General features: G+C 42.0%; 1 protein-coding gene across 7 annotated transcripts in view; it reads left to right on the top strand.

Moving 5' to 3' along the window:
- LOC5571145 (uncharacterized protein KIAA1109) overlaps positions 1–21,235 on the top strand; it is a 113,700-nt gene extending 92,465 nt beyond the window's left edge. For 5 of the 7 annotated variants that reach the window (XM_021844583.1, XM_021844584.1, XM_021844581.1 and 2 more), the window contains 9 exons: positions 3,249–3,414; positions 3,475–3,837; positions 6,179–8,333; positions 9,858–11,070; positions 11,788–13,479; positions 13,544–13,747; positions 13,819–13,949; positions 20,305–20,663; positions 20,731–21,235. In XM_021844583.1, the coding sequence (XP_021700275.1) occupies positions 3,249–3,414; positions 3,475–3,837; positions 6,179–8,333; positions 9,858–11,070; positions 11,788–13,479; positions 13,544–13,747; positions 13,819–13,949; positions 20,305–20,663; positions 20,731–20,941 (6,494 nt within the window). In that variant the 3' untranslated portion in view covers positions 20,942–21,235. The remainder of the gene's footprint in view (positions 1–3,248; positions 3,415–3,474; positions 3,838–6,178; positions 8,334–9,857; positions 11,071–11,787; positions 13,480–13,543; positions 13,748–13,818; positions 13,950–20,304; positions 20,664–20,730) is intronic. The other 2 variants (XM_021844587.1, XM_021844582.1) reach the window with 1 other exon arrangement.
- The last annotated feature ends 4,868 nt before the right edge of the window (positions 21,236–26,103 follow it).

Below are 26,103 nucleotides of genomic sequence, written 5' to 3'. Positions count from 1 at the left end.
AATCACCAGAACAAAAGATGTAAAGCTTTACTGGAAAATATGAATAGAACTGAAAAAAATATTTTTTGTGATGGATCACCTGTGATCCATTGGGAAGATGACTGCAACTAGGGTAAGGAAGAGGCATCAATATTTTTTTCCATGTCATTGTTTTTACTCATACATTTTTTTTCATTTACTCATACAGTGTGTTTTGCACACCTCTCGTCAATTCTGGAGGAAAATAAAAAGCTGGGAAGAAGTTTTTGTCTTTTTTGAGACACAAGCAAACATCACACTTAGTGCATTTTAATAAACTGAATGATCATTAATATTTGCAAAGAACGGTATTCTACGGGCCAATGTACTCCGTCATACCGTGCTTATAGTTTTTGCTGAGTATGTTAGTTTGGTGATCGTCCTCAGCGTCTTACAATTTCCTTTCCAACTTAAAATAATTTTCCAAGACATGATGATATTTTTGTTTTCGAAAAGAGAGGTTAGAACAGAATTGACGAAAATGTCGTTTTATTCCCAATGGATCACCAGTGATCCACCTAATTTTCCGCAAAATCAATAGTTTTGTGTAAACAATATTTTAAAAACTCAACTGAATCTTGGAAAAATAATTCAATTAAGCGTGTTTTTATTTTTGTTTGGTGAAAATTATGTTTATATTTATAAATATAGAAGTTTGAAAATCCACTTTTTTTCAATTGGAAAAAATGCTGACTTTATTTCGGTTATTGTGCTTTAACTAAAAATCCAAGTGATTATTTTTGATGAAACTTTGTACATTATTTCATGAAACATATGTGAACATGTGGTGAAAAAATGGATATGATCTAACTTGTACATATTATATACGACGTACGCAAAGTGGTGGATCACCTGTGCTACCATGGGAAGGAAAGGGTTAAGTCCACCAAGTTCAACTGGTAGAGCTAGCTGTTGTATAGGGACACGCGTAATTTGACCATTCCATAAAAAAAACTTCCCATCAATGACGTCAGTTTAGCAATATGCAGATTATTGATGGTTACAACGGACGAAACGTACCATATCTTCGAGGTGATCCAAGTATTCAAAAGGATTATCTTTTGGTGGAGAGTCAGAGAACGACAGCGATGCAACCACAGCTGTTTGAGCAAAACTATGGACTAGAGGATCCCAATTGATTTTGCTCATTAATCTAACAGAATTAGCAAAATTGATTCCGAGTATTTTTACTGTGTTCACTGTTTGTAGCCAAGGAACAACCAGTCGGGTATTGTTGTTTATGTGACCGATGTCTACGCCCAACGTTTTGTTGTAGTTGAGTTTGGCTCGCACTTTGTCAATCTGAGCCTTTAGCTGTTCTGCTAGTTCGCTGTAGGAGCTTAATGTCGTCAGAAGCGCTGCTCACTACGACATTTCTACGGTGCCTCTGCGACTAGGTACCGTAATCCGGGGGCAAATTGATCACTATTTTATAACTTTTTGCTGTGTTGTCCTTCAGAATTCAAATATTGTCAAATAAATTTTGGCAAAACCAATACTCCATTGATCTTTATCTGTTTATGTAATCGATTTTTCATGAAATAATATTAAACATATTATAAAAATAGTTTTAATATCAAAAAATTAGAATGACGCACTGAGGCGAAATAATTCACCATATAAAAAAGCAGGTTTAAGAGTAAAAAATTTCCCTATCTACTAAATTTGGGTCTCCTGAATCTGAATATGATGTCAAAAATCTTACAACTCTAGTATTTGATCATTTTATTGCAAAATCAAACTTTGAAAATCTGCCCAATACGCCTCAATGTAGGCAATTTCCCATGAAATAAGCACATTATTTGAGAATAAACGATTTTATGAGCAAAACACTATACTTTCTATGCTGTATGATATCAAAAATGAATTCAGCAGTTCATACTAAAGTTTACAAAACATTTTAAACACTCATAGTTGACATGTAGGCATGGCACCAGTGGATTGTTTAACATCGACATTTCTAACTGTATTGCTTACACCTTCAAAAAATGTGAATATTTCTATGCAAAACTGACACTTATCAAAATGAAATAGTTCCAAATCATCATTAGGCATCAATAAACTTGAAAGCATGGAATGTGTTTGGTGCCAACGAAACATTCAGCACCCTTGGGAGGAAAAGTTTTTCGGTACCGACCTGATCAAATTCGCCCCAGTGATCAATTTGCCCCCGGTTTACGGTACTCGTTTTACCCAATTGGGGGTTGAATCTCGCCGGGGTTTTTCACAGCTTCATGTGGGACGACGCATTCTACTGTCGGGCTGGCTTCACAATTTCTACTGGACGTTCATGTACTACTCTGTGACGTCACGTTCTAAGCTTGGATCAGCATTATGGCGCTTGGTGACTAAGCTATATTGCTCTGCGCTAATAGCTGCTTTCCGAGCTCTCCTGGTTGACCAGTTGAATGACGAGGTCGGTCCATCGATTCCGATTGGAGGATGACTTCCGATTCCCCGACGACCCAAAACTGGTTTGTGACGATCGATGCTACTCGGCCTAGTCCCCGGAAGGTGGAGCTAGCCTACTCCGGCGGAAAATTCTCCGATAAGAAATATCTACCGATACAATGTAGATCTATCCTACTCCGACGAAGAGTTCACTAATGCTATCCGTTCAAATACCGAAGTCGGTCTTGCGATTCCTGATGACGGTAACTTTCGGCTCACAGATATAATCAACTATTCTTCCAACGGAAAAAAAATATTGACAACAAAAGTTCTTCCAATACCGATCCTGTCTGGGTTTAGAACGCCTGCGCTTTCTGACTGCATTTCACATCGTACATACCAGAGTGGTGAGCAGCCGTAGATGACGTGCTCTGGTGTCTCCTTGATGTTTTGTCAGGCCGGCTATAGTGAACACTGGGCGTGTCCGAATCAATGTAAATATTTTCGGAAGCATCTTAGGTCTGACACATTAGGGATAAGCCCGGTTGGTTCGCCTTCCTTTCTCCGTCAGTTATCGCAAGGACGACGTTATCTCCGAATCCGTTTCAGGTTTCGTATTCAGTACTCGTTTCTGAAAATACCTTGACTTAAAAGTCACCGTCAAACATAACGTGCATCTCAACATTTCAAACTAACTAACTAATTACGCTTTTCGTTTATCATTTTGTTTGTTTTTACATCATGCGTTACGTGTGTTATGTTTTCAAAACAGCATTATAGAAAATTCAATATTTCAACACGATCCTGTATTGGTTTTCCCCCTTCTGTGAACCCTGTAGGGCCCAATGTTAATGAAGCTTTTGTAGATATTACCGCTCCGTTCGATCGTTCGACCTTCACTGGACCGATCCACAGCATGCTCGATACTCCAAAGTGCTGGAAAACGATATACCACTTGTTGGATTTGTACTCTGCGATGCCGGAAACGAAAACCATTTCTCATCGGTAAGTGTAAATTTTGGGCATGCGTTCTGGACAGTAATATGAATCTCTCATGCTTTGCAGTGTATCGTTATCGCCGGATGCTGCCGGTCAGTTCAAGGCTCGTAAGTATAACATTCTGCCGGAAAGCAAATCCACAGCCCATCGGGATGAGGATGAGGTTGGATCGGGGACACCCTTACCAAGGGATGTCGGGATGGTAGCGCAGGAGCGTACCAGGTTGGTGGTGTTTGGAGTGGCCAAAATTCATCGCACCCGACTGCTTGCTACCTTGAGTGGACTTAAATTGGAAGCGGAAATAACTGCTCTCCATTGTAGCACCACTTGGCGTAAGAAATCCCGCCCAGCATCGTTGGAGTGTTCCTTGACGGGACAGGTTGGACGTGCCATGATTGTGCTACTGGAAGGAGTTCCTCCTAATCAACAGTAAGTATATTATTATGTTCAAATTAATTCTAAATAATGGACGTTAAGTTCTAAATAATGGACGCAGTAGTTTCAATCCCTGCAAAAAAAAAAGTGTGCTTTTTAAAACTTCAATGAATATCACACAAAAAGTAAAATAAAATATTATGGCAAAATTCGGTTTAAACCAAACCTACCGAGATAAGCGCCCGGTGCTCTGACTTGTGGTTGTTGATCACCACCACCTCAGTCTTGTGACGGGCCAGTCCCAGTTTCCTAGATTACACCCTTTCCTCAACTATGGAAATAGAGTGCGCTGCTGTCAACTCTATTCCCTTCATCGCTTCACCATAGACCACTAGGGTAATATCGTCGACGAAGCCAACAATCTTAGCACCCGTCGGAACGGGCAGCCTCAGTACGTCATCGTACATCGCATTCCATAACGTCGGGCCCAGGATTGAACCTTGAGGTACTCCCGCGGTAATTCGAACGCTTTTCTGCCTCTCCTCTGTGTCATACAGTAGAATCCTACCATCAAAATTGCTTTTTAGAAGCATACACAACTGCACCGGTACCTTGAGAAGTGCGTGGGCTATCGCTTCCGCGCAGTAACGGATGTCGCTTTTTTATGCTCGACTGGATCTGAACGACCGATGGGATAGTTTCCCCGCCTTTGGTAGTAGCACCAATTTCTGTCGCTTCCATACATCCGGGAAGATTCCTTGATCAATGCAGCGTTGCATCATGGTTCTGAACATGTCCGGATGCGCATTCACTGCCGCTTGTAAGGCAACATTTGGGATACTATCGGATCCCGGTGCCTTGTTTGACGCGAATGATCTTACGACTTCTGCCAGGGTGAATCAAATTTGAATCAAAGCAGAAAGAGGAAATTCGCGATGACATCAATCAACGTATTTACAGTTTTACTTCAGTTGGATTCCGCGAGCGACGGAGTTCTGTTTGATCCTTCAACCTTGACGCTTGCTTCTTCGGGAGCGGGTGATGAGGGCAGGATCAAACATGTCGCGCGTCGGTCGAAAAAAAAGTGAAAAAGTGAATCGGTCAGCTAGTTCTGTTTGATCCTTCGACCTTGACGCTTGCTCCTTCGGGGGCGGATGACGAGGGCAGAATTAATCGTGTTGCGCATGGCTCGCGTGGCACGGTGGAATAGTATCGCGGGTCGCGGAACGCGTTAGTAGTGTTTGATCCTTTGATCTTGTCGCTTGCTCCTATGAGGGCGAGTGACGAACACTTGTTCGGCGTTCAATTTGTTTATCGAGTAATATCGTGAATCCGGTTAGGCGCATTCATTTCAAATTATATATTTATCGTTTTCCAAAACGAATCCCTCTCCCATATCCAAACTCCCAGTATTTACTTGTGGAAGTGCAGAGGACTCCTCGGCTTCCATAAAGCAAGTAACACGTCAACATTTCCCTCCTATCCCCAAATTGACCTGTATTTGAACGCAGCCGGCGCCGTTATTGTTTATTATAATAATGAGAGCACCAGTACTTACACATTGAGGATACTACTGACCCCGAGTAGCGTCTGTTGGTTCCCTGTGTAAGTACAGCTGTTCTTGCAATAACAGAGTAGCATCTGTGGGCGGTCAATCATGCCCATGCTCATGCTCAATGATCTTACGACTTCTGCCAGCTCTTCGTTGGTCACCCTCGGCACTTCTTCTCCTTCATCTGCCGCATACGGCGTAGGGGCCATGGGCTTGTGGGATGATGCGGGAAGAGTATATCGATTATCGATCGCAGCAACTCGGGCGACTTCTCTTGGGGCGCTATGGTATCTTTGGTCTTAGCCATTAACACTCAGTAGGCGTCACCCCACGGACTCGAGTTGGCACTCTGGCATAGACTATCAAAGCATGCCCGTTTTTAATTCTTGATTCTTGATTTTTTTTTTTTTTTGCGCAGCTCACGTCTGTCGGGACCATTGCATTTCCACGACTTCGCGTTTCTTGAGATCGGTACAGCTACTCCATCTCTTGGTACTCTTCAAAGAGGCACTTTTTCTTCTGGATTAGTCGAGTTTGCTGTTTCCGCTTCAATATGTACTGTTCCAAATTTTGCCGCGCATTGTTCTGCAGCCGCGTTCCATTATCATCTAGGCATCTTGGTCCGATGCGAGGTTTAGATTTGGAAAACTACCTCAGCACAGACGTTATAATTAAGGCAGATTAACTACTATTTACCTTATTTGTAATATGTGTGTCACTCGTGTTGGCCTACCTCCATCTTTATCTGCAACCATGTACTTCGTTTTTGTAAAATTAATAGTCAGGCCCTGATACATCAGGCCTATCGATTCCAATACTAAACCATCTACCCTTATTTTTCAGGACCGTCGTCAAAGTTACAATCGGCAAAAGTCAGACCCTTTATTCGAGCATAACTCGCAAAGGAAAGGACAAAAACAATGGGCTTCTGTCGATTGGCATCGTCAACATAGATATCCCCCAGCATCCGGTTGCACTGCATGGCATGATGACCCGAGGCTCCAAGCAGATTTCCTCAACACTGCAAGAGTTGCGCGTTACCCGAACATCCGGTCGGTTGGCACGTCAAAACGAAGAACCAGAATCTCCGATGAACCATCAACGGGAATCCCGCGATAAGGTTCCACCAGCTCGGAAGCAAAGCACGGCCACTTCGAAGGTTAATGCTGCCAACCCAAGTGGTCTGTTGCAACCTTTGGTGATGCAGTTCAATGTGATTCTTCAGAGCTTATCGGTGACAGCAGCTCTTCTACCGTCGCTGCAAGCGCAGTATAAGATGGATCATGTGACTTCAACTGGTGTAACAGGTAGCAAAGCGAAGTTCACCGTGGATCTGCCCAACCATACGCTTAGTTTCACTACCAAAGTACAGGCAACGGAGGCTAATTTGCCATCGGAGGCGTGCATCGCTCTGCCACCGGTACACGTTAGCGCTGAATATGTGCCGGAAAGCTCATCCGAGGAAGCCCCAATCGATGGAGTTGTTCTACGTCAGGGAGGCTATCTATCTGCGTCTGCCGAAATTGGGGTATTCGAACGATGTCTGTCGACGGATTTACTCAACCATTTGGTGTTTGTGCAGAAAGTGTTCATGAAAGAGGTTAATGAAGTAGTGCAAAAGGTATACGGCGGAGAAAAGCCAGTGCCCATTTGGTTGGAAGATGGAGAAGACAATGGAACGCAGCACATCAAGAGATTGCTGTTTTCGTTGAACATACGTGTTAAAAGAATACAGCTAACGGCTACCACTCCGTGCAATTCTGCGGTTCGGTTTGAAACTGGCCAGCTAGATTTACATTTATCAAATCGTGTAAAAAATCTAGCAGAAGGGGCAAATACCAAGCTGTTTGGTAAAGCGCAAATTGATCTCAACCTATCTTTAGGTCAAATAATTAAAAACGTTATATTCGACGAAGCAGAACCGGAGTTTCAGCAGTATGCATTCTTCAACACTACAATCGGTCTTCGCAATGCTTTCCAAGACGAAATGTTGAACGATGATAAGGAACTGGTTTTGATCACTCTGAAACGTCCTTTGATATACGTACAACCGATCGCTGTGGACAAAGCCATACTGGTGTGGTTGAACTACAAAAATGCCTACGAATATTGGACGGAGAAGCGAGCTAATCTCAATAAGGAGGTTTTAATGGCCACGCAGCAAGTGTTTGAAAAAGTACCCTTTGAGAAGCTAAGCCAGCATTTGGCCACAGCAAATTTATCCACGCTTTTCCTTCAACTGACGGTCGAAGACATGGGAATCTGTTTGCCGCTAAATCAACCGCCTCAGCACTGGGGCAACCGTTCACAGAATGACTTTGAGCAGAAGAGAGCAGTAGTTATAACGCTTGAGAATACAATTATTTCGGCATGCAGTTGTGGTTCGCTTGTATCCAAAGGACGATTCGTTGGGTTGTGTTTGAGGTTTGCCGAAGATTTCGATTCCTCACTGGATGACTGGAAACCGAACATGAACGATTCGAACATCATGAATCTGTGTGTAGTTTCGGATGGAACTTATGAAGTATGCTCCCGCACGATTGCAGCTAAGCACCCAGACAATGCCAAGTGGTTCCTGAATGTGAAATGGCAGATGGAAGGAGTGGACATTCATCTGGACATCAATATAGGGAAACAGCTTTCCGCACTTGGCCACACCCTAACCATGTTAACCGGTTCCGAAGACGAAGATCCAATCTCGTCCGATTCGCCGGATAGCGACGATGCCGACCAGTCGGAAGAAAATCGGGCCTCCCAAGAGTACCCTGGGGGAAAGGGGCGCAAATCGATTGATTCACTGCCGCCGTTTTTGTTCGACACCACTTTGGATCCGAAGAAGCGATCGCAGATGATGGAGAATGAAATTGCCGAACAAACAAAAACGGTCAATGATCTGCGTTCGCTAGGTGCTTCGTCCAAGACAATCGAGAACGAGGAAAGACGCCTGCAGGGATTGCAAGCGATATGCTACAAGTACTTCCGAAGGGATATGCTGCAGGTAAGATATTTATTAATTGATTTGTCCTATTGCAATTCTATCTTCTTTTATATAACTGGCAAACAGATTCTGACAGAACACCATAAAATGAGGGGATTAGTAGCAAAGAGGTATTAGGACCCAGATAGCCGTAGCAGTAAACGCGCAGCTATTCAGCATGACCATGCTGAGGGTCGTGGCTTCGAATCCCACTGGTCGAGGATCTTTTTGTAAAGGAAATTTTCTCGATTCCCAGGGCATAGAGTATCATCGTACCTGCCACACGATATACACATGCAAAAATGGTCAGTCGGCAAAGAAAGCTCTCAGTTAATAACTGTGGAAGTGCTAATCTGAGAAGCAGGCTTTGTTCCAGTTGGGACGTAACGCCAGAAAGAAGAAGATGGTATTAGTAACAAAAACAAAAAAATGGCTCCTAAAATTGATCAGAACTTTTTCACTACATACAAATTGTATGGGTGCTAAAACACAAACCAATCTCCTACAAATTACTGCATTTTTCCTTCCAGTAGAATTATTCAGGATATATAACTCAAAGCAGTTCAAATTGTCACTTACATTATTTTGCATTTGAACCCCTCAATATGCCTTTTTGTCTATGACAACATTTTTTTTTATTTGTATCTACCTTTTTATGTGGGAGTACTCAAGTGAATATTCCCAAAATTTGCTGCAACAAAATTTTTAGCAATCCAACTTTGAACCGGCAAATGTTTCAAACAAAGATTGCTCTGGAAATTCTTATTGAAGAAATTTTAAAGCCTTTCCCATTGGGATTTTTTAAGAAATACTCCAAACGGTTCTCTAACTAATTGCTCCAGAAATTATTTTAAGAAAGCGATTTAATCAAATAATCTATTCAAGCGTGTGATAAACAGAATTTGAAATACATGGAAAGCAAGAAAGGAACAACACTCTGTTATTGTCCCCAGGGTTTACTCTTACATTCCCTTCCAAAGATTCCTTCTTTTGGATTATCACTAGTGAATGCTTACAAACAAACATTCGTATAATTCCTACACTGAGGCAAATGGACTATCGAAATACATAGAAACCCCTTATGAAAATTCGCCACAAGAAATCGGGTTGAAATTCAAAAATTTGCCTTATGAAACCAGAATTTGAAAACAAAAAATGTTTTCGCTGCATCCTGGAATCAAACCAAGAACCTTGCGATCGATAGGCCAGTGGTCATTCCTTTGGAATTCCGTAAAAGAACCACGGGATGAATTCATGAAGAGATCTTTGCAGTAATACCTGTTGCAGGAAACTTTGGATAAATGTCTGAGTTATTTTTTGATAAAATTTCTGGAGAACATCATGAACACATTTTTAGAGTACCTATTCTACACAGTGTAACGAGAAATCTACGAGAACATAAACTTTTTATTTTGTAACTCTGTCGCTATCTGCCCTATAAACATGCCTTATTCCAAATGCGATACTCCCCTCCTATATGGTCTTCTTTGGTTAATCAATATTATTAATGATTTAACCATTCCACTTATATTCCTCTCTCCATAGAAATGGAAGCGCCCGTCCATCAGGAAAACTATGTTGAAATCCACGAACCGATCACGGTCTTTTATCGCTCCATCCCCCACCAGGGAGGATCTCATCGAACAAGGCGAATGTTCCACAGGTATAGAAATCGCCGCAAATGACGGTCTCCTGAATAGCCTTCAGGAATCACCTAATGCGGGTCCATCGCGAACCGCCTCATTGAAAGTCAAGATCCCGCAAACCAATCGGGTAACGTTCACCGAAGCCATGCGCCAGTCGTCCCTACCGAGTGCGGATTCCGAAACGGGTTATTCCGATTCCGGGTTTGATTGGCCGCGCTGCGATGGCTCATCGTTAACCACCTTGGATACTCCAGATCTGCTTGAAATCGACGGTGAACAGGTTGAACTGCGCAAAAAGAGCCCGAACCATCCGCAGAAGCAACAGGAGCCGAACATTGACTTCGAGCTTGACATCAAGGTGCTGGTGAAGTCCGGAAAGTGTGTTCTGCACACTAAGGATGTGACGGATGAGAAAATGTCGACAAGTGTCAGTACCACCATAAAGCACCACAAGCGCGAAAGAAGCATTGGCACCGACTGGGGCAGTCCGGTGCCCCCGAGGAGAAGTAAGGAGAAGGCCAGATTGAAGTATTCGCCGCACACGGCTTTAGTGGATTTGACTATATTTCACATTCCTGGTCTGGATGTCAAATTGCAGTACCAATCGCGTATCATTGATGACGATTCTTCTCCAAGGCTGAGCACCGGAGATCCTTTCGGAGCAACTCGTCGGCACGGTTTGAAACGGGCCACTCTTTTCGCTTGGATGACATTGCAGAGCATTCCGGAGGAGACAATTATCTCTCCGCACATTCTAGAGTTCCTTGAGCAAACGCTGGAACCGATTCCATCGAAGGGGTTATCCGTTCCGTCTAATCCAGTTAATTTACAAATGCTCGAGAATAACTATGCTGTGTATGCCAGCTTCCCCGTCGATGTGGTGGTTTACTTTCACATGCAGCCTTCGACGTTCCGCTTCTCGTGTCTACCGGTCTCTCGGGTGGAATGTATGCTCCAACTGCCCAGCCTGGATATCATCTTTAGCTCGAATCGGCAGGACGACGTGCCTTCGAATATCGGTTTAAGTGAGAGCGATGCAAAAACCGCGGTAGGCTTAAGCGTGACCGGCTGTCTGGCTGATTTCAACGTCTACATTTTCCACCCCTATGGAGGTAAGTTGGCACTGTTTTAACGGAAGGGATGCTAGTTCAGGATGCATCATTACTTTCCGAATATTCAAAACCAATTTTGTCGTTCAAAATCAAACCAACCATCATAGAAACATTTGCACTGTTTCATGCTGTACAATTGAAATACTAAAAAACATATTTTTATCGATAAAATATCTGTTTAGAACAGAAATTTTGACGATGGTTTTGATGGTGTACTATTCGACGTTAAAAACAGTTTGAACGTATTCACCTCGTTCAAAATTATGCTAAACGGGGGTTTTGTCAAATGCATTGCTTCAAATGCTCAGTGTCCTTAGCTTACATTGTTTTCAAGTGTTTGTCAAAGCGTTCATTTTGTGAGTTGAATTGCTTAACTGGTGTACAGAGTCACCGATATTACCCTCGGCCTCAGACCCACATCTCCCCGGAACCACCTTACGGAGTTTCTTGGTCACGATCATAGCCATTATAACCATTCGCCTTAATCAGGGTTTTTGGACCTATACCTCTGATTCTTAATAGAGATCCGTCATGTTTTAACGGTGAACAAATTCCACGCATTACTCATGTATAAAGTGTTCGCTATGCGTGAACAAGCAATACATTGGAGTAAGGGCATACGGGGAAGTGAAATTCTAGATTGTGTATTTTTTTACCACTCCGTAATCTACGGATTAAAATGCCCTGCATGGTAATCAAATAATTTCTCTTCAACAGGCAAGAAAACGAACCTCAAGGAATCAAACCAATTCAGCCCACTGGCGGACAGTGAACGGAAGGACTCGCTCAGCATTAATGTTGAATTCGTCAAGTTCCACATCACACGGTCCAAGAAGATCAACTACGAGACCGGACTCAGCAGGAAAATGTCCGACCAATCCAAGGCCGTGATTCGCTTCTCCACCATTGTGGACATTGGTTCGGCTTCGTTCAAATACGATATGCGAAGGCTGACGGAGATTTTGGCATTCCCCAAGGCGTGGTATCGTCGGAGTATTGTGAGGAGAATGTTCCTCGGCGATTTGAGCATACCGCAGGTCAGTATGTGTGATTTGGAGAGCGTCTCGGAAGGCAGTAGCATGAGAGCTGGAACTGATACGGAGCTGCCAACGGATCATCAGGAGACTTTGAGTCGGGACAAGCTGAAGCTAAGCTTGGAAGATGATCTGCCCAAACATAGTTTGGGAAGTACTAGCTCAACGTGCACTACCGCGAAATTGAAAGACCGCAAGTCGTCCAGTATGGATTCAAATACTTCACCATCAGATGTCAACCAGGTTACGTCATGGGAAACTTTGGTGCTATTTGCTGTTAATTTTACTAAGTTAAACGTCCAGATGAACATGGGCAACGTAATGGGAAACATAGTCTGGCTCACGAAGGCATTCCGGAGCGATGGAAGGTTGAGCATAGGTAGTACAGGTCACAAAAACATGTACATTGGAGTAGGGCTAGGAGGATCGTCATTAGACGCTAAAGGAGGTATTGTTGGCGGTACGATCGAACTGAGTAAGATCGACACTTTCATCCATATCCGAGAAGATCCTGGTTGTGAACCGGATCACAAAGTTGGCATCAAGCTGCTTGCACTGGAGCTGAAGTTTGACTACATGGGAACAAGCGTTTTGATGACCAGAATCAGTTCGCTAAGCGCCCAGCTTAGGGACGAATGGAAATTTTCGAAGGACCATGACTTCAGCAACACCCTGCCTACCAATTATCCAGCTATAATTTTGATCCACGGTGATCTATCGTGGGATCAGTTACAAATGATGATCTCCAAATCTACAACTGCAGACATTCTGAAGATGTTCTACAAGTTGGAGGAATTCTTCTCGCAACAATTCAAATCCTCCAAGAGAGTTTTTTCGAATCTCGAACCCCGGCTCACCGTGAACAATCGCTCCAGTGTTCGACGCAAGGAATCCACTAAAAAGAACCTAACCGTCCCGCAGACGGCCGCTGAGCGTGAATTGAGCCACCATGATGCTCGTCACCACCGCCACTGGCAGCGACCCCTCAAGCAAACCAAGGGCCTGTGGCTGTCCACGCTTGGAGTTCCTCTCTCCAACATTGGAACCGTTCTCGGAGGCACCATGGAACTCCACGGCAAAAACATCTCCCTCGCTTGCTTCCATGGGATCAACTTCAAGTCTAAGTCCTGGGCCCTGTTTAGCTTGAAGGAACCGTGCATCAACTTTGCCACCGAGGCGCAGCACGTGGAAAGCTCCGAAGAGGTGCATGTCATTCAAACGTTGACGTTCGGATTGGGCATGAACTCGCAGCAACCGTCACAGCATCACTCAAATGCAACCGTGGTACGAATGACGAGAAATGTGATTTTTCCGCCGCAGTTCAAAACCCTGCACGAGTGGTTCCATTACGCTTTTGCAAATAGTGAAATTGATGGTAGGTTGCATTTATTAGGTCTTAAATTTCAAACTACTAATTGCATTTTTTTCTGCTGAAACAGCGGTTGATCGTTTCCCGGTGCTGGAACGTGACAAGGAACACCACACGAATTCCATCGAGCGTGCTCGAGGTGGTGGAGGAACATCGACCCATCCCAAGCTTCAGGATCCGAATCACAATCGGGAAGTGATATTCGCTCTGCCTAGTCTCCAGCTACACTTCAAGACTGAACATTTGCAAGGAATTAGTACTCCGGAAGCGTCTCGTAAGTCGACACAGAACTAAGTGATATATTGCTCAAAGTTCAATTTTTTACAAATGTTTAATTTTTTATAGAAGAGAAACCTCTGGTCGAATGCAGTTTCATCACCGAGTTTGAGGACCACATTTTCGTAACAGTCGATGCCGATGCATTTTTCTTCCTTCACGATTTGATCACATCCTACTTGAAGGAGAAGGAGAAAGTGGTAAGTGTTTAGCAAGGGCGTAGCCAGGAATTCAATAGGAAGAGGGCAGGGGAACGGTTTAGGTGTGATCATTTATTCATCAAAATGACTGTTTGCATCCTTTTTGTATGGTTATTCTGAACCTTTACATAAAACGTAACGGATCCAGAAAAATAGATTATTAAATAGCAGTTTTGCTCTAACCAATTGGGACAACTTCACCGGTGGTCCAAAACATCAGTTAGGTTCAAATTTTTAGACCAAACCAATTCTATTTTTATATATTCCATTTCTCTGGTCTTTTTTTGGAACGGGCTTTCTGTCTGCTCCATTTTTGGTTGAATTTGGACCAAAATTACGATGTTCCAAATCCGTTTTAACAAAAATGTTTTTGGTTGTTAGCTCGGATTTTTTTTCCAGCAGCATTTCGAGGAGGGGGCTGTTATGTGATTTCAGAAGGAATTTGAGAATGAAGCAAACTGACAATTTTAAACATATTTAGCTGGGAATTTTGCCAGGGATTCTGCCAAGAATTTATTCGGAAGTTTCTCCCGGTTTCCCCGGAATCCCCGCAGATTACTCCAAATTTTGGTGGAAATTTATTCAGGAGATTCCTATTCCTGCAGGAAAATACTGCTTCAGAATTAATTCGAAAGTACCGCAATCCGGGGGCAAATTGATCGCTGGTGTGAATTTGATCAGGTCGGTACCAAAAAACACCTCCCAAGGATGCTAAAGGTTTCGTTGGCACCACAGACATTTTTTTTTAGATGTCTAATGATGATTTTGAACTATTTCATTTTTAATAGGGTCAGTTTTGCATGAAAATGTTCACACTCTTTGAAGGTGTAAGCAATACAGTTGAAAATGTCGGTGCTAAACAATCCCATGGTGCTATGCCTACATGTCAACTTTGAGTGTATAAAATGTTGTGTAAGCTTAAGTATGAACTACTGATTTTTAATATCAGACAGCATAGCAAGTATAGTTGTTTGCTCGTAAAACCGTTCATTCTCAAATAATGTGCATATTTCAAGGGAAATTGCCTATATTTAGGCGTATTAGTCCGATTTTCAAAGTTTAATTTTGCAATAAATTGATCAAATCAACTTGAGTTGTAAGAATTTTGACATCATTGTCAGATTCAGCAGACCTAAATTTAGTAGATTTTTAGTCTTAAATATGCTTTGTTATAGGGTGATCAATTTCGCCCCAGTGTGTCATTTTAATTATTTTGATATTAAAACTATTTTTATGATATGTTAAATATTATTTCTTTGAAATTAGATTACGTAAACAGCTAAAGATCAATGGAGTACTGATTTTGTCGAAATTTATTTGACAACATTTGAATTCCGAAAGTTAACAGAAAAGAAAGTTGTAAAAAACTGATCAATTTGCCCCCGGATTACGGTGCCTGCAAGCGCTATTCCAAAATTTCACTCTTTTTACAAGAATTCTTCACCCGAAAATTTCTCCTGACATTTCTCCAAAGACTCCTTCAAAAAATATTCAAAAGATTTCAGCCATTCCTTTAGGAATTTCTACAGAGATTGCTTCCTGATTTTTTTCAGAGACTCCGCCTGGAAATTATCATCTGTGAATTTCTCCGGAGTATCTTCGGATAATTTCTCCAGAAACTGTATTAGCAATTCTCTCGGCAATTCCTTCTCAGGGTTTCCCTTGGGATATACTACAGAGAATATTCCAGGAATTCATTTGAGAATTGTTTCAGCGAATTCTTCCGACGATTTTTTTTTCAGGGAAACATCCAGCGAATTTTCCCTGGAATTGCTTTAAAAAATCTTTTATAAGACTGCTGTTTCCGAGATTTTTTCGGGTTTTTTCTCAAATATCTTTTAGAAAATTTTCTTTAGAGTGTTTCGTGAAGCCCAAGCAGGACGGTTCGTTTTAACGTCGTCGGAGATGTTTCGTTTTCGGTTTCGCGCGTATTTTCGTCGCCGGAGAAGCCTTTTTTCTGTTATCGTGCGTCTTGCTGGGCAGTGGCCAGTGCTTCGTGGAGTCCAAGCAGGACGATTCATTTTTGCGTCACCGGAGAAGTTCCTGTTTTCGCGCGTCTTGCTGGGCAGTGCTTCGTGAAGCCCACACAGGACTGTTCGGTTTTTCGCCATCGGAGAAGTTTTTCTTCCTGTTTTCGCGCGTATTGTTGGGCTGGTTTCGTGAAGCCCAAGTAAGCTTGCCCGTATGCTTCAAGCTTGTTGGTAACGGAATTTAAGTGATTTGGAACTCCCTTGTCAGTAATGGATCATAATTTGGTGAGCTCGTCCCATGCTTCTATTTCCAAAGAGTGAAAATAAATTTACGCATAGGTATATTTATCTTGGAAAGAGTATGAATGTTGCATTTTTTTATTTATTCAAAAAAAACAATGATTGGTTCGACACTCGGTGTCGGCGTGCTATAATTCATAGTTTACTTAATACATATTGAAGGACACATACCTTTACTTCTGCTTGTAATTACATAAAAACTTTGAATAGTTCGAAATAATAGACTGACAGAAGATTATGTCGGCGCTTGTTCCACAAATCGAATCACTTACCAAGCGCAACAAACTCTTTAAATAGTTCGTCACTAGTGGTGTCGACATAATTTTGTACAGAATAAGAGAATAGAAGAAGATTAAATAGATAAGTTTCTAAATTGAGGTTATATGAATCGCATCACTTACCAAGATGAATCCAGATTGTGTAGCTTCTAAATCTTTCCCATTAACAAAAACTCCTTCCCGTGACAACCATGAAGATGCAGAGGTATACTCGGTCTTTAGTAACAATGGATGTCACACTAACATTCCTTCCCTTCCCCGATGACCATAACGACGTGGCCGGCGCCGTTATTGATTTAATCATATTTGGAACTCTCGAAATTACACACTGAAGATGGTGAGCTACTCCCAAGCTCCATCTGTTGGTTCTTTGTGCAATTTCGATTATTCTGGTAAATCACGGGGTAGCAACTACGAGCTGTACGGTCATCAATGCTCATGCTCAATATCTTTTAGAATTTTTTCTTGACATTTTGTTAGTCATTTTATAAAATATTTTATGGGTTTCATCCAAGAATATTTCCAAGGGTTTCCCACAAAATCCTCTTAGAAGTTCTACTGGAAATATTCCAATGGATTTTCCTAGAATTATTCCCAGGACTCCTATAGAGCAGTATTTCACCCCTTGAGGCCAATATATTCTAGAATCGGGAGCAGGCCATATGGCATAAAGCCGTTTGACATAAGATCATTTAGCCTAACGCCATTTGTCAATATGGTTGTTTGGCATAATTGACATTTAGCATAACCAGAATTATATCGCTTCTTTTAAAAAAACAATGTATTAAATGACCATTATGTCATATGACCCAGATCCCTAGAATCGTCCCCTATTATGTAATTCGAATATTTGTATTTATCGCTGTACTGAGCAGAAGTTTTAACATTGCCTAATCATGAAAGTTTTAAAAATTGATGACATTGTCAAGTTTACTGTTGTAATGGTTTGAATTTCATAATAAAATTGAACACACCTAGTTTTGAATAGGTATATGCGCTAAAACATGTTCTTGAATCTTATATCCATAGACAAGTCGTTGAATGACTACCACATATTTTTAATTTTTCAATATCAACTGTTTGTCAATACTTCTGAACTACGTGTATGGACCAATGCAAGAGTTCATTATTTGACGTTTGAGTGGTGCCATGTTAATTAAGTGCCCATGGCAACGAGTGAATTTGGCACCGCTCAAACGTCAAATTAGTGAAATCGTGCATCAGTCCATTCTGGTTGACGGTTGCGCAAAAAGTGAGTGCAACTGAATGGAGCTATGCACGAGTTCACTAATTTGACGTTTGAGCGGTGCCGAATTCACTTGTTGCCATGGTCACGTAAATAACACGGCACCGCTTAAACGTCAAATAGTGAACTCGTGCATCGGTCCATACAACATTATCATCGCCTACTAGATCACATTACCAAATTTGGGCTAGCTGGTAGATATGTTATTCATAGAGTGCCATTGTCGCAAGTGTTTATGTTATATTCTGAGACGAGATCATTTATTTGTTTATACCTTTATTAACCTAAGATCGTTAAGCGGTCAATCCCTAACATCAACAATCTTCAACATATCTTAAATTGCAATGAGCGATAATTATTAAGGGTAAGATGAATAGAAAAATTTTCAAGAGAACAAATCGCTTTAAGGGGAGGGGTGCAGTAGGCTGAAACGGTACTATTCATAAAAAAATGCAAAAAAAAATACAGAATCCTGTTATGAAATCTCAAGATAAGAATAAGAATCTTCAGGTGCTCGTAAGGAATCTACAGAAAACGCAAGGACTCTGAAGAATCTTGCTAGGAATCCGTAGGATCTCACCTATAGAATTCTCTGGATCTCACTGAAGAATTTACTAGGAATTAACATCTTGGGATTCCGCTGCGATATTTCTGAAAATTCACAAGCCTCCGATGAAAATTTTCAAAAGAATAATTTCCTAGGCTACCACTAACACTCCACAAATTCTTCTGGAAACATTTTCAAAATCCCCGAGATTTCGCCAGAAAAACTCAAAATACCACTAGAAATCCACACTATCCGGCTAGGAATTTACAGGACACCCTAGAAATCTTAAGAGTTTATTAAGAATCACCAGATTTTGGACACTCAAAAACCAATCACACATTCTCAGAATCCCACAAGAAACCCTACAGTACTCGCTAGGAATCTGCAGACATCCTAAAGAATCCGTTAAAATTCCTGAGAAGTCCCCTAAAAACCAAGACCCCCTAAGAATTCTTTTGGGTACAGTTAGGAAACTCATAGACCCAACTCATAAGGTACATTTTGATTATGTTGAGACCCGTATCTTTGACTAAGAATCTTGTAGAGAATTCTGAATTGTTTCTTAACAAATCTATCGTCTTACTGAATCTCTAACAAAAAGGGAAAATAGTTCCAAATAGTGGTTGCAGAAGGATCATTATGTACACTAATACTACAAAAAAAAAGGTAAAACACTATCATCCATATGTATCGCACGAGTCAATGATATATTGGGAATAAATTGTTGTACGGACTGTGATTGCATTTGTCATGGTGCCGGTAAATAAGCGAATAAGGGCGTACGGGAGCCCTTAGTAGTTGGTGAGATTTGATGGAATATCGACGATAATGACTAAAGCAACAGACACGATAATAATTACAAAAAAATACAAATGTTAAAGGTATTCAAAAATGTTGCCAAAAACGGATTCATTTTGTTGCCAAGGGGGGGGGGGGTGTTTACGGTGCCAAAATTGGAGAATTCCAAAAACGGAATTCCACTGATAAGAAATCTCTCAAGTAATTCTTAAAGCTTATGTAAAAAATCCTGTTTTTAATGAATTCCTTGGAAAAATATCAAAATTATATTCGAGAAGATTTTTAAAAAGATACGCTAGATGGAAACCAGAAAAATTCCACTGAAAAGATTCTAAGATTTTTGGAAAAGATAGCGGAAAAAACGCCGAATGATTCTCTTTTTGAACGTTTAGAGAAGCCTTTGATAGAATTATACAAGAATTCTCTGGACCAGTGCTGGGAATGGTAATAGTAGTAGGCATGAATTTTCGCGAAAATCACGTGGCTCTCCAGTACAGTAGTTCAAAAACGTGAATCTCATCAAGTAGCCTATGTTGGGTGCACGAATTTTCTAAATCATGAGTGTCATTGAAGGCTCTTAATGCGGGAAATGCAGCGGGAAATAGAACATTTTTCTACAGTAATTCTGGGTTGCCCTTAGCAACGGGTGTTTTGCTATTTTCAAGGCTTTTTGCCTACAGCAGCGATGGGCGTGAGTTTCACTGGCTTCGCTGACTGTGATTGGCTTTGCTTGGCTACTGTAGAGTGAATTTCAAGTTTTTTCCCAACCCTGCTCTGGACATCCAGACATCTTCAAACTGTGTACAAAAAATGAACTTACAGTAATGGACCTATGCACGGGTTCACTAATTTGACGTTTGAGCGGTGTTGTATTCACTCGTTACCATAGTCACATAAATAACACGGCACCGCTCAAACGTCAAATAATGAACTCGTGCATTGGTCCATAGGAACCCCTATAAGAAGTTCAAACCTCTAGCAGCAGTTTTTTCATCAATCAAGACCTCTCCGATTCCATTGGACAATTACGAAAATGTAATTCGATCACGATTCCGGCAGTGAATTACTGTAAGAATAGAATATTAAACTTGACACTCATGTCGGATTTGTTTATCATGCTAATATGATTTGATTTCCCATGACCCCCTCTAGTAACGACAGTGTTCGACTTTAGACTGCATCAATTGGAATCCCCTGACAATTCTTTTGATTTCAGTTGGGAACAATAACCAGTGCTCGAGCTGCATCACCCAATCCTCATTCGGTAACTCCATCCCCATCGCCCACACCGGAAAGCCACGCATCATCACTCAAGCCGGTCAAAAGTGCTTGCCAGCTGGGAGGTTCCTCCATGCATGATCTCTCGTCATCCAGTGCATCGGTTGCCAATGGCAGTGCGGTCAATCTGAACGAGCTTGGTGCTGCGGGTTCGAGCAATCGGGCCACCTCAGAGGAAAAGCAACCCAATGCGAAAAATGTTCATATCAAAGTGGATAAGGCTGACGGTGAACTGCCCATCAGGACCGATTGGCGGCATTTCGATTGTAAAACGTGGCATCTGGAACCAACTGTTAGGTAAGTCTTTTTCAATTCAATCTTGTAGGCAACAATGTAATTTATTATTTTTATGCAATTCTTCCAGACTGTTATCTTGGGCTGGTAAATCCATTGAACCGTACGGAATCGATTACATTCTAAATAAGCTGGGATTCAGCCACGCGCGAACCACCATACCGAAATGGCTACAGCGCGGTGTGCTGGATCCCTTGGATAAGGTAGAGGCTATGCTAATGTTACAATTATTGCTCATGGCGCGGGAAAACGACACGGAGGACAAGGATCAAGATAAGTAGGTTCCGGACGAGGTAAGACTTTAAATCTATTCTCATATACAAAACGATAATCATATAACAAAAGAAACAATGCAATTGATGCGCCACCCCAAATGGTAATCAATATCTTCAACGTAGGGAAATAATTATTCAGTGGTTAAACTTTCCTAGTCCATGCTTTATGCAGCATCGCAATATTGTAGCGCAGATGCGTATAATCTTATACAGCTTTTTGTGTACTCAAAGTTATCTTAGTGTAACCACAAACACGATTATTCTCCATGTTCAAATAAAGCAATAGTCATCAATGCATGAGCCTCTATTGTACGACTTTTTACGTCCGAACTAAATCCTTATCACCAATCGTATCCACGTTGATGTTTTACCAGTTTGAGATATGTTGCTAGTTGATAGTTTCTTCATAAAAAATGTGTATGGTCCATTTAGTGCAGCTTTTTTCGCCTTCGACGCATTCATCATCTCATGTTTCAGACGGCTGTACAGATCTACCACCTATCTTGTTTGGCCAACAATGTTCGCATCATCCAGGAAGCGAACAAATTTATTGGATGTGTCGAAAATCGAACCCCTGCGCTGTCAAACCCGGTTCTCTGCATAACACCTTCTAGGGAAAGTGTACCAGTTATGGCTATAGTGATTCCCTATTTGGACATTTGTAAAACTTCGATACCCTTCACATTTTTACTTTTTTTTAATGTCTTAACATCAAGATATCTCTCCTTCTGTCGGGTGTGAGATCACTGCGTCCATTTTTTTTAGAACTATTGTGATATACCCTTTTGCTTTTACAAAGACCCTAAGTGGCGGGAACGCCACCGGAATACTTTGCGCGGTGACTGAACTTTTAGCCATCTGCCATTCATGGGCAGAAGTCCTAAGTTGCAGCATTGTGAATCCCCCAATCTGGTACGATCAGCCTGATGAAGCCGACCACTTCCCTGGGAGATGCGTTCCAAATATCGGCCGGCTCCAAAAAGGGCTTGCCAAATATTTTGGATCTTCGTTGTATATGTGCACTGCAGGAGCAGAGAAGGTGTTGTGAGGTTTCGCACGTTTCACTACAGAAACGGCAATTTGGGTTTTGGATGGCTCCGATCTTTTGTAAATGGTATCTGCTGGGGCAGTGTTGAGACCAATGAGTTTTTGTGTTTGTTTCGAATTAATTGTAACGAATCTTTTAGATTGATTCGCATTGGAAACTGTTTTCCAATTGGATATAATTTGCCTGGACAACCAGCTGTTCAGTTCAATATTTAGTGAGCAGTTTGATATGCCAAAGAATGGCTCAGGACCAATGAATGTATTGGCCGATCCATTCCTGGCTAGCTCATCGGCAATTTCATTACCCTCTAGACCCATATGCCCTCGGGGATCCAATATAGTTTAACTCGATTGCGGATGGCTAGGGTTTTTAGAGCAAGAGCACATTCCCACACTAATTTTGAGTTAAAAGTGTAAGCTTTCAGAGCATGAAGAGCTGCTTGGCTGTCGGAGAAAATACAGATTGTGGCATTTCTGTAATTCCTCTTTATGCTGAGCTGCACACATTCAATGATAGCATACACTTCAGCCTGAAAAACTGTAGGCCACTGTCCGAGAGGGACAGAGATTTTGGTTCTTGGTCCGTGCACTCCAGATCCAGAACGATTGTTCATTCTCGATCCATCAGTGTAGAATTTGATTGAGCCTGGAGGAATACTCGGTCCACCTTCTTGCCACTCTTGGCGAGAAGGAATGAACACCGTATATGATATGTCATAATTCACAACCATTTCCATCCAGTCACTGCATTTTTCTACAATTGGATTTATAGAAAATTCGTTTAGTATGCTTAGGTGACCGGTTAAATCACCTGGCAGAAGGTTTATTGATCGTTTTAGCCTCAGAGCACTTTTCTCAGCATCCAGCTTTATGAATTGATCTAGCCGGGGCAGATTAAGCATTGCATCTAGGGCGAATGAAGGGGTGCTGCGAACTGCACCAGTAATGGCGACGCACGCGGCGCGTTGGATTTTGTTCAGCTTGGCTCTAGCCGTAACCTCGATGGTTTTTGGCCACCAAACAAGGGAAGCGTAGGCTATTCTAGGCCGAACGATGGTTTATATATCCACATGATCATATTAGGTTTTAGGCCCCACTTTTTTTCCACAGGTCTTTGAGCAGACCCACAGAGAATTGAGACCTTTATTTACCATGTTTTGAAGATGTGTGTTCCAATTGAGTTTAGCATCAAGCGTAATGCCAAGGTATTTGACTTCATTTGAGTAAACCAATTGTGTTTGATTAAGGAAAAGAGGTTGCAGCTGTACCTTTCTGCGCTTTGTGAAAGGAACAGGATTTTGAAGGATTTATCCCCAGTTTCTCTTTCAGACACCAGGAGAGCGTGTAATCGAGAGCTGATTGCATTCTTGCAAGGACAACGCTTTCAAATTTGCCGCGTATAATGATGACAACATCATCAGCGTAGCCAACAACCTCGAATCCTCTTTTTTTCAGGCTATTTAGTAGATCATCCACCACTAGAGACCATAGCAAAGGTGAAAGTACCCCTCCTTGAGGACACCCCTTTGTGGCCATGACAGTGGCGCACGATCCGCTCAACTCGGATGAGATTCGGCGATTTGCTAGCATAGCATGTACCCAGGTAGCAATGCATGGGTCAAATTTTCTCCTATGCATTGCTGACACTATAGACAAATAGGAAGCGTTATCGAATGCACCCTCAATGTCAAGAAATGCCACGATGGCGATTTCCTTTGCATGAAATGTTTTCTCGATCTTGTTGACTAGCATGTGTAGTGCTGAGATCGTAGATTTTCCACTTTGGTAAGCGAATTGGTATTTGGAAAGAGGCATTGCTTCCATAAATTTTGAATTTATGAACTCTCCTAAGACCTTTTCCATTATTTTAAGCATCACTGACGACAGACTAATCGGTCTGTATGCTTTGGGATTGGTTTTGTCTTTTTTTCCCGGCTTCGGGATAAAGACAACTCGAACTTGACGCCAGCCATCTGGAATATGTCCTAAGACTAAACTGGCCTTAAAAATCTCTATCATGGGAGGAATAAGCGTTTGCTCCTCTTTCTGGATAACCGCTGGGAAAATTCCATCCATGCCAGCAGATTTAAATGGCTCAAAGGATCTCACTGCCCTTTCCACCCTTGCTCGCGTAAAGGCTTCTTTGGCAACCTTCAATGCGTCTCTTTTGGTACTTGAGTCCCATGACAGGAGCTCTTGTTGACCAGAGACGCCATGTCTGTTGCCATTAGCGTTCACGATCGCTTCAGGGATTGAATCAGGGAAGTGAGTCGTCAGCATTTCACTCAGTGTTTCTGTGGGATCCACAGTGAGCGAACCGTCAGTCTTTCGGAGAGTTGCCAGACCATTGGAGTGGTCTTTCGATAGAGTTTTATGAAGTCTGGCAGCTACGGGAGTGTTCTCAATGCTTTCACACATGAGGACCCATGATTTCCGCTTAGCTAGCCTTATTTTGGAGCCTTTCGGTATAGGCTCCAATCAGTAGAGCGTTTGGCACGGTTGAACTCCCTCCGTGCCGTTTTCCTAAGCTTTTCAAGATGGTTTTCCACCACGGAACATCTCTGCTCGACTTAACAGTTTTAGTCGGACAGCTTTCTTGATATGCATTAAGAATTTTAGTTTGTATAGAGTCAGAAGCCATTTCTAACTCTAGAACTGTTTTGATATTAGGATTTATGATGTAGTCTTCGGATCGGAGAGTGGCTGAATAGGTTTCCCAATCAGTCTTCTTAGGATCTTTAAACGATTTTGCAATAGTTAGACCCCCTTCCCATTCAAAGACTATGTGTTTGTGGTCTGACATAGATATTTCATCAGAAACATGCCAGTTTGTTATTTTGTGGGAGATGGACATAAAGCCAGATCCAGCACTTCCTGTCGTATGGCGTTTTCATATGTAGGCTTGTCACCTGTGTTACATATGTCTATGTTGTTTGAGGATAGAAACTGTAAAAGGTACTCACCTCGAGGATTTATATTTGTACTTCCCCATACAGTGTGATGCGCATTCGCGTCACATCCGATGACAAGGGGAATGTTTTTTGTTTCACAGTAAGAGGTTAGCGCAGCAATCTCTGGAGGAGGAACATCTTCCGCGTCGCCTGGAAAATACGCCGAGACTATGACGATATCAGCCTTCCCTCTAGCGGTAGGAACCTCCACCCTGACTGCTACGATGTCGCGTTTAATGAATTCTGTAATTGGAAAGCATTTAGTGTCATTGCATTTTAGAATAGCTGCTCTTGGAGAGAGCTGGCTGTCATCATATACCAACTTGCATGAGTTTACATGAATACCCTGTATTCGAGATTGGTTGACCCATGGCTCCTGGATAAGAGCCACAGTGAACAGTTCTTTTGTGAATCTCCGGCAAAGCACATCCGTTGCGCTTCGAGCATGATGGAGATTCACTTGAATGATCTTAGTCATTTTTAGGTGTGCCGCAGTTTCCAGGACGGAGGTCGTTCTTCTTTGGATGCTGCGGATCATCTTGTATTTGTTTTGGATGATGTTTCGGGTGTTCGTGTTTGTCAATCTTCTTCCCTAGGCCAGCCTTTTTTGTCTCTGTAGTCGAATTCAATCTTTTACCAGATCCACTGCTCTTAGATGGCACCAATCTGCCACCGCTAGAGCTAGGAGTTTGGTTGGAGCTTGAATCTTTAGAGACAGGCAGACTGGCCTTTTTAATGGGGTTTGATTGTGGGTTTTTGCTAGAGGCTGCCTTAGATTTCTCTTGGGGCACCCTATTAGTTGAATTTTCGTTCGACTGAGTGGTTTTGCCCTTTATTTTTCTCAGCTGTATTTCGCCAAAACGATAGTTGAGGATAAAGTTGGATTTTGTTAGGTTCGCCATAGACGGCCCATCAACCGTAAATATCCACTCGACATGGATATCGTTTGGTGTGCTTCTTTGGAGAATACGCCAACTAGAGGTTGTGATCTTGTTTTGACTCTCGATGAGCGTTTTTATGCGCTCATCACAGTATTTCGCACTTTGGGGAAAGAACGCACGAATTGGTTCTGGACGCTGAATTTTCTCCTCGTCCATTGCTTCCAACTCGGCACCTTCCCAAGGGATGAGTGAAGGAGTTATTTCTTTTACCCAGTCTGCAGTCTCGAGA

This window comes from Aedes aegypti, chromosome 2, assembly GCF_002204515.2.
Source record: "Aedes aegypti strain LVP_AGWG chromosome 2, AaegL5.0 Primary Assembly, whole genome shotgun sequence".
In the NCBI taxonomy this organism is placed as follows: Eukaryota; Metazoa; Arthropoda; class Insecta; order Diptera; family Culicidae; genus Aedes; species Aedes aegypti.
The sequence above is the reverse complement of the archived record's forward strand: the minus strand, read 5'-3'. Positions and strand labels throughout refer to the sequence as shown.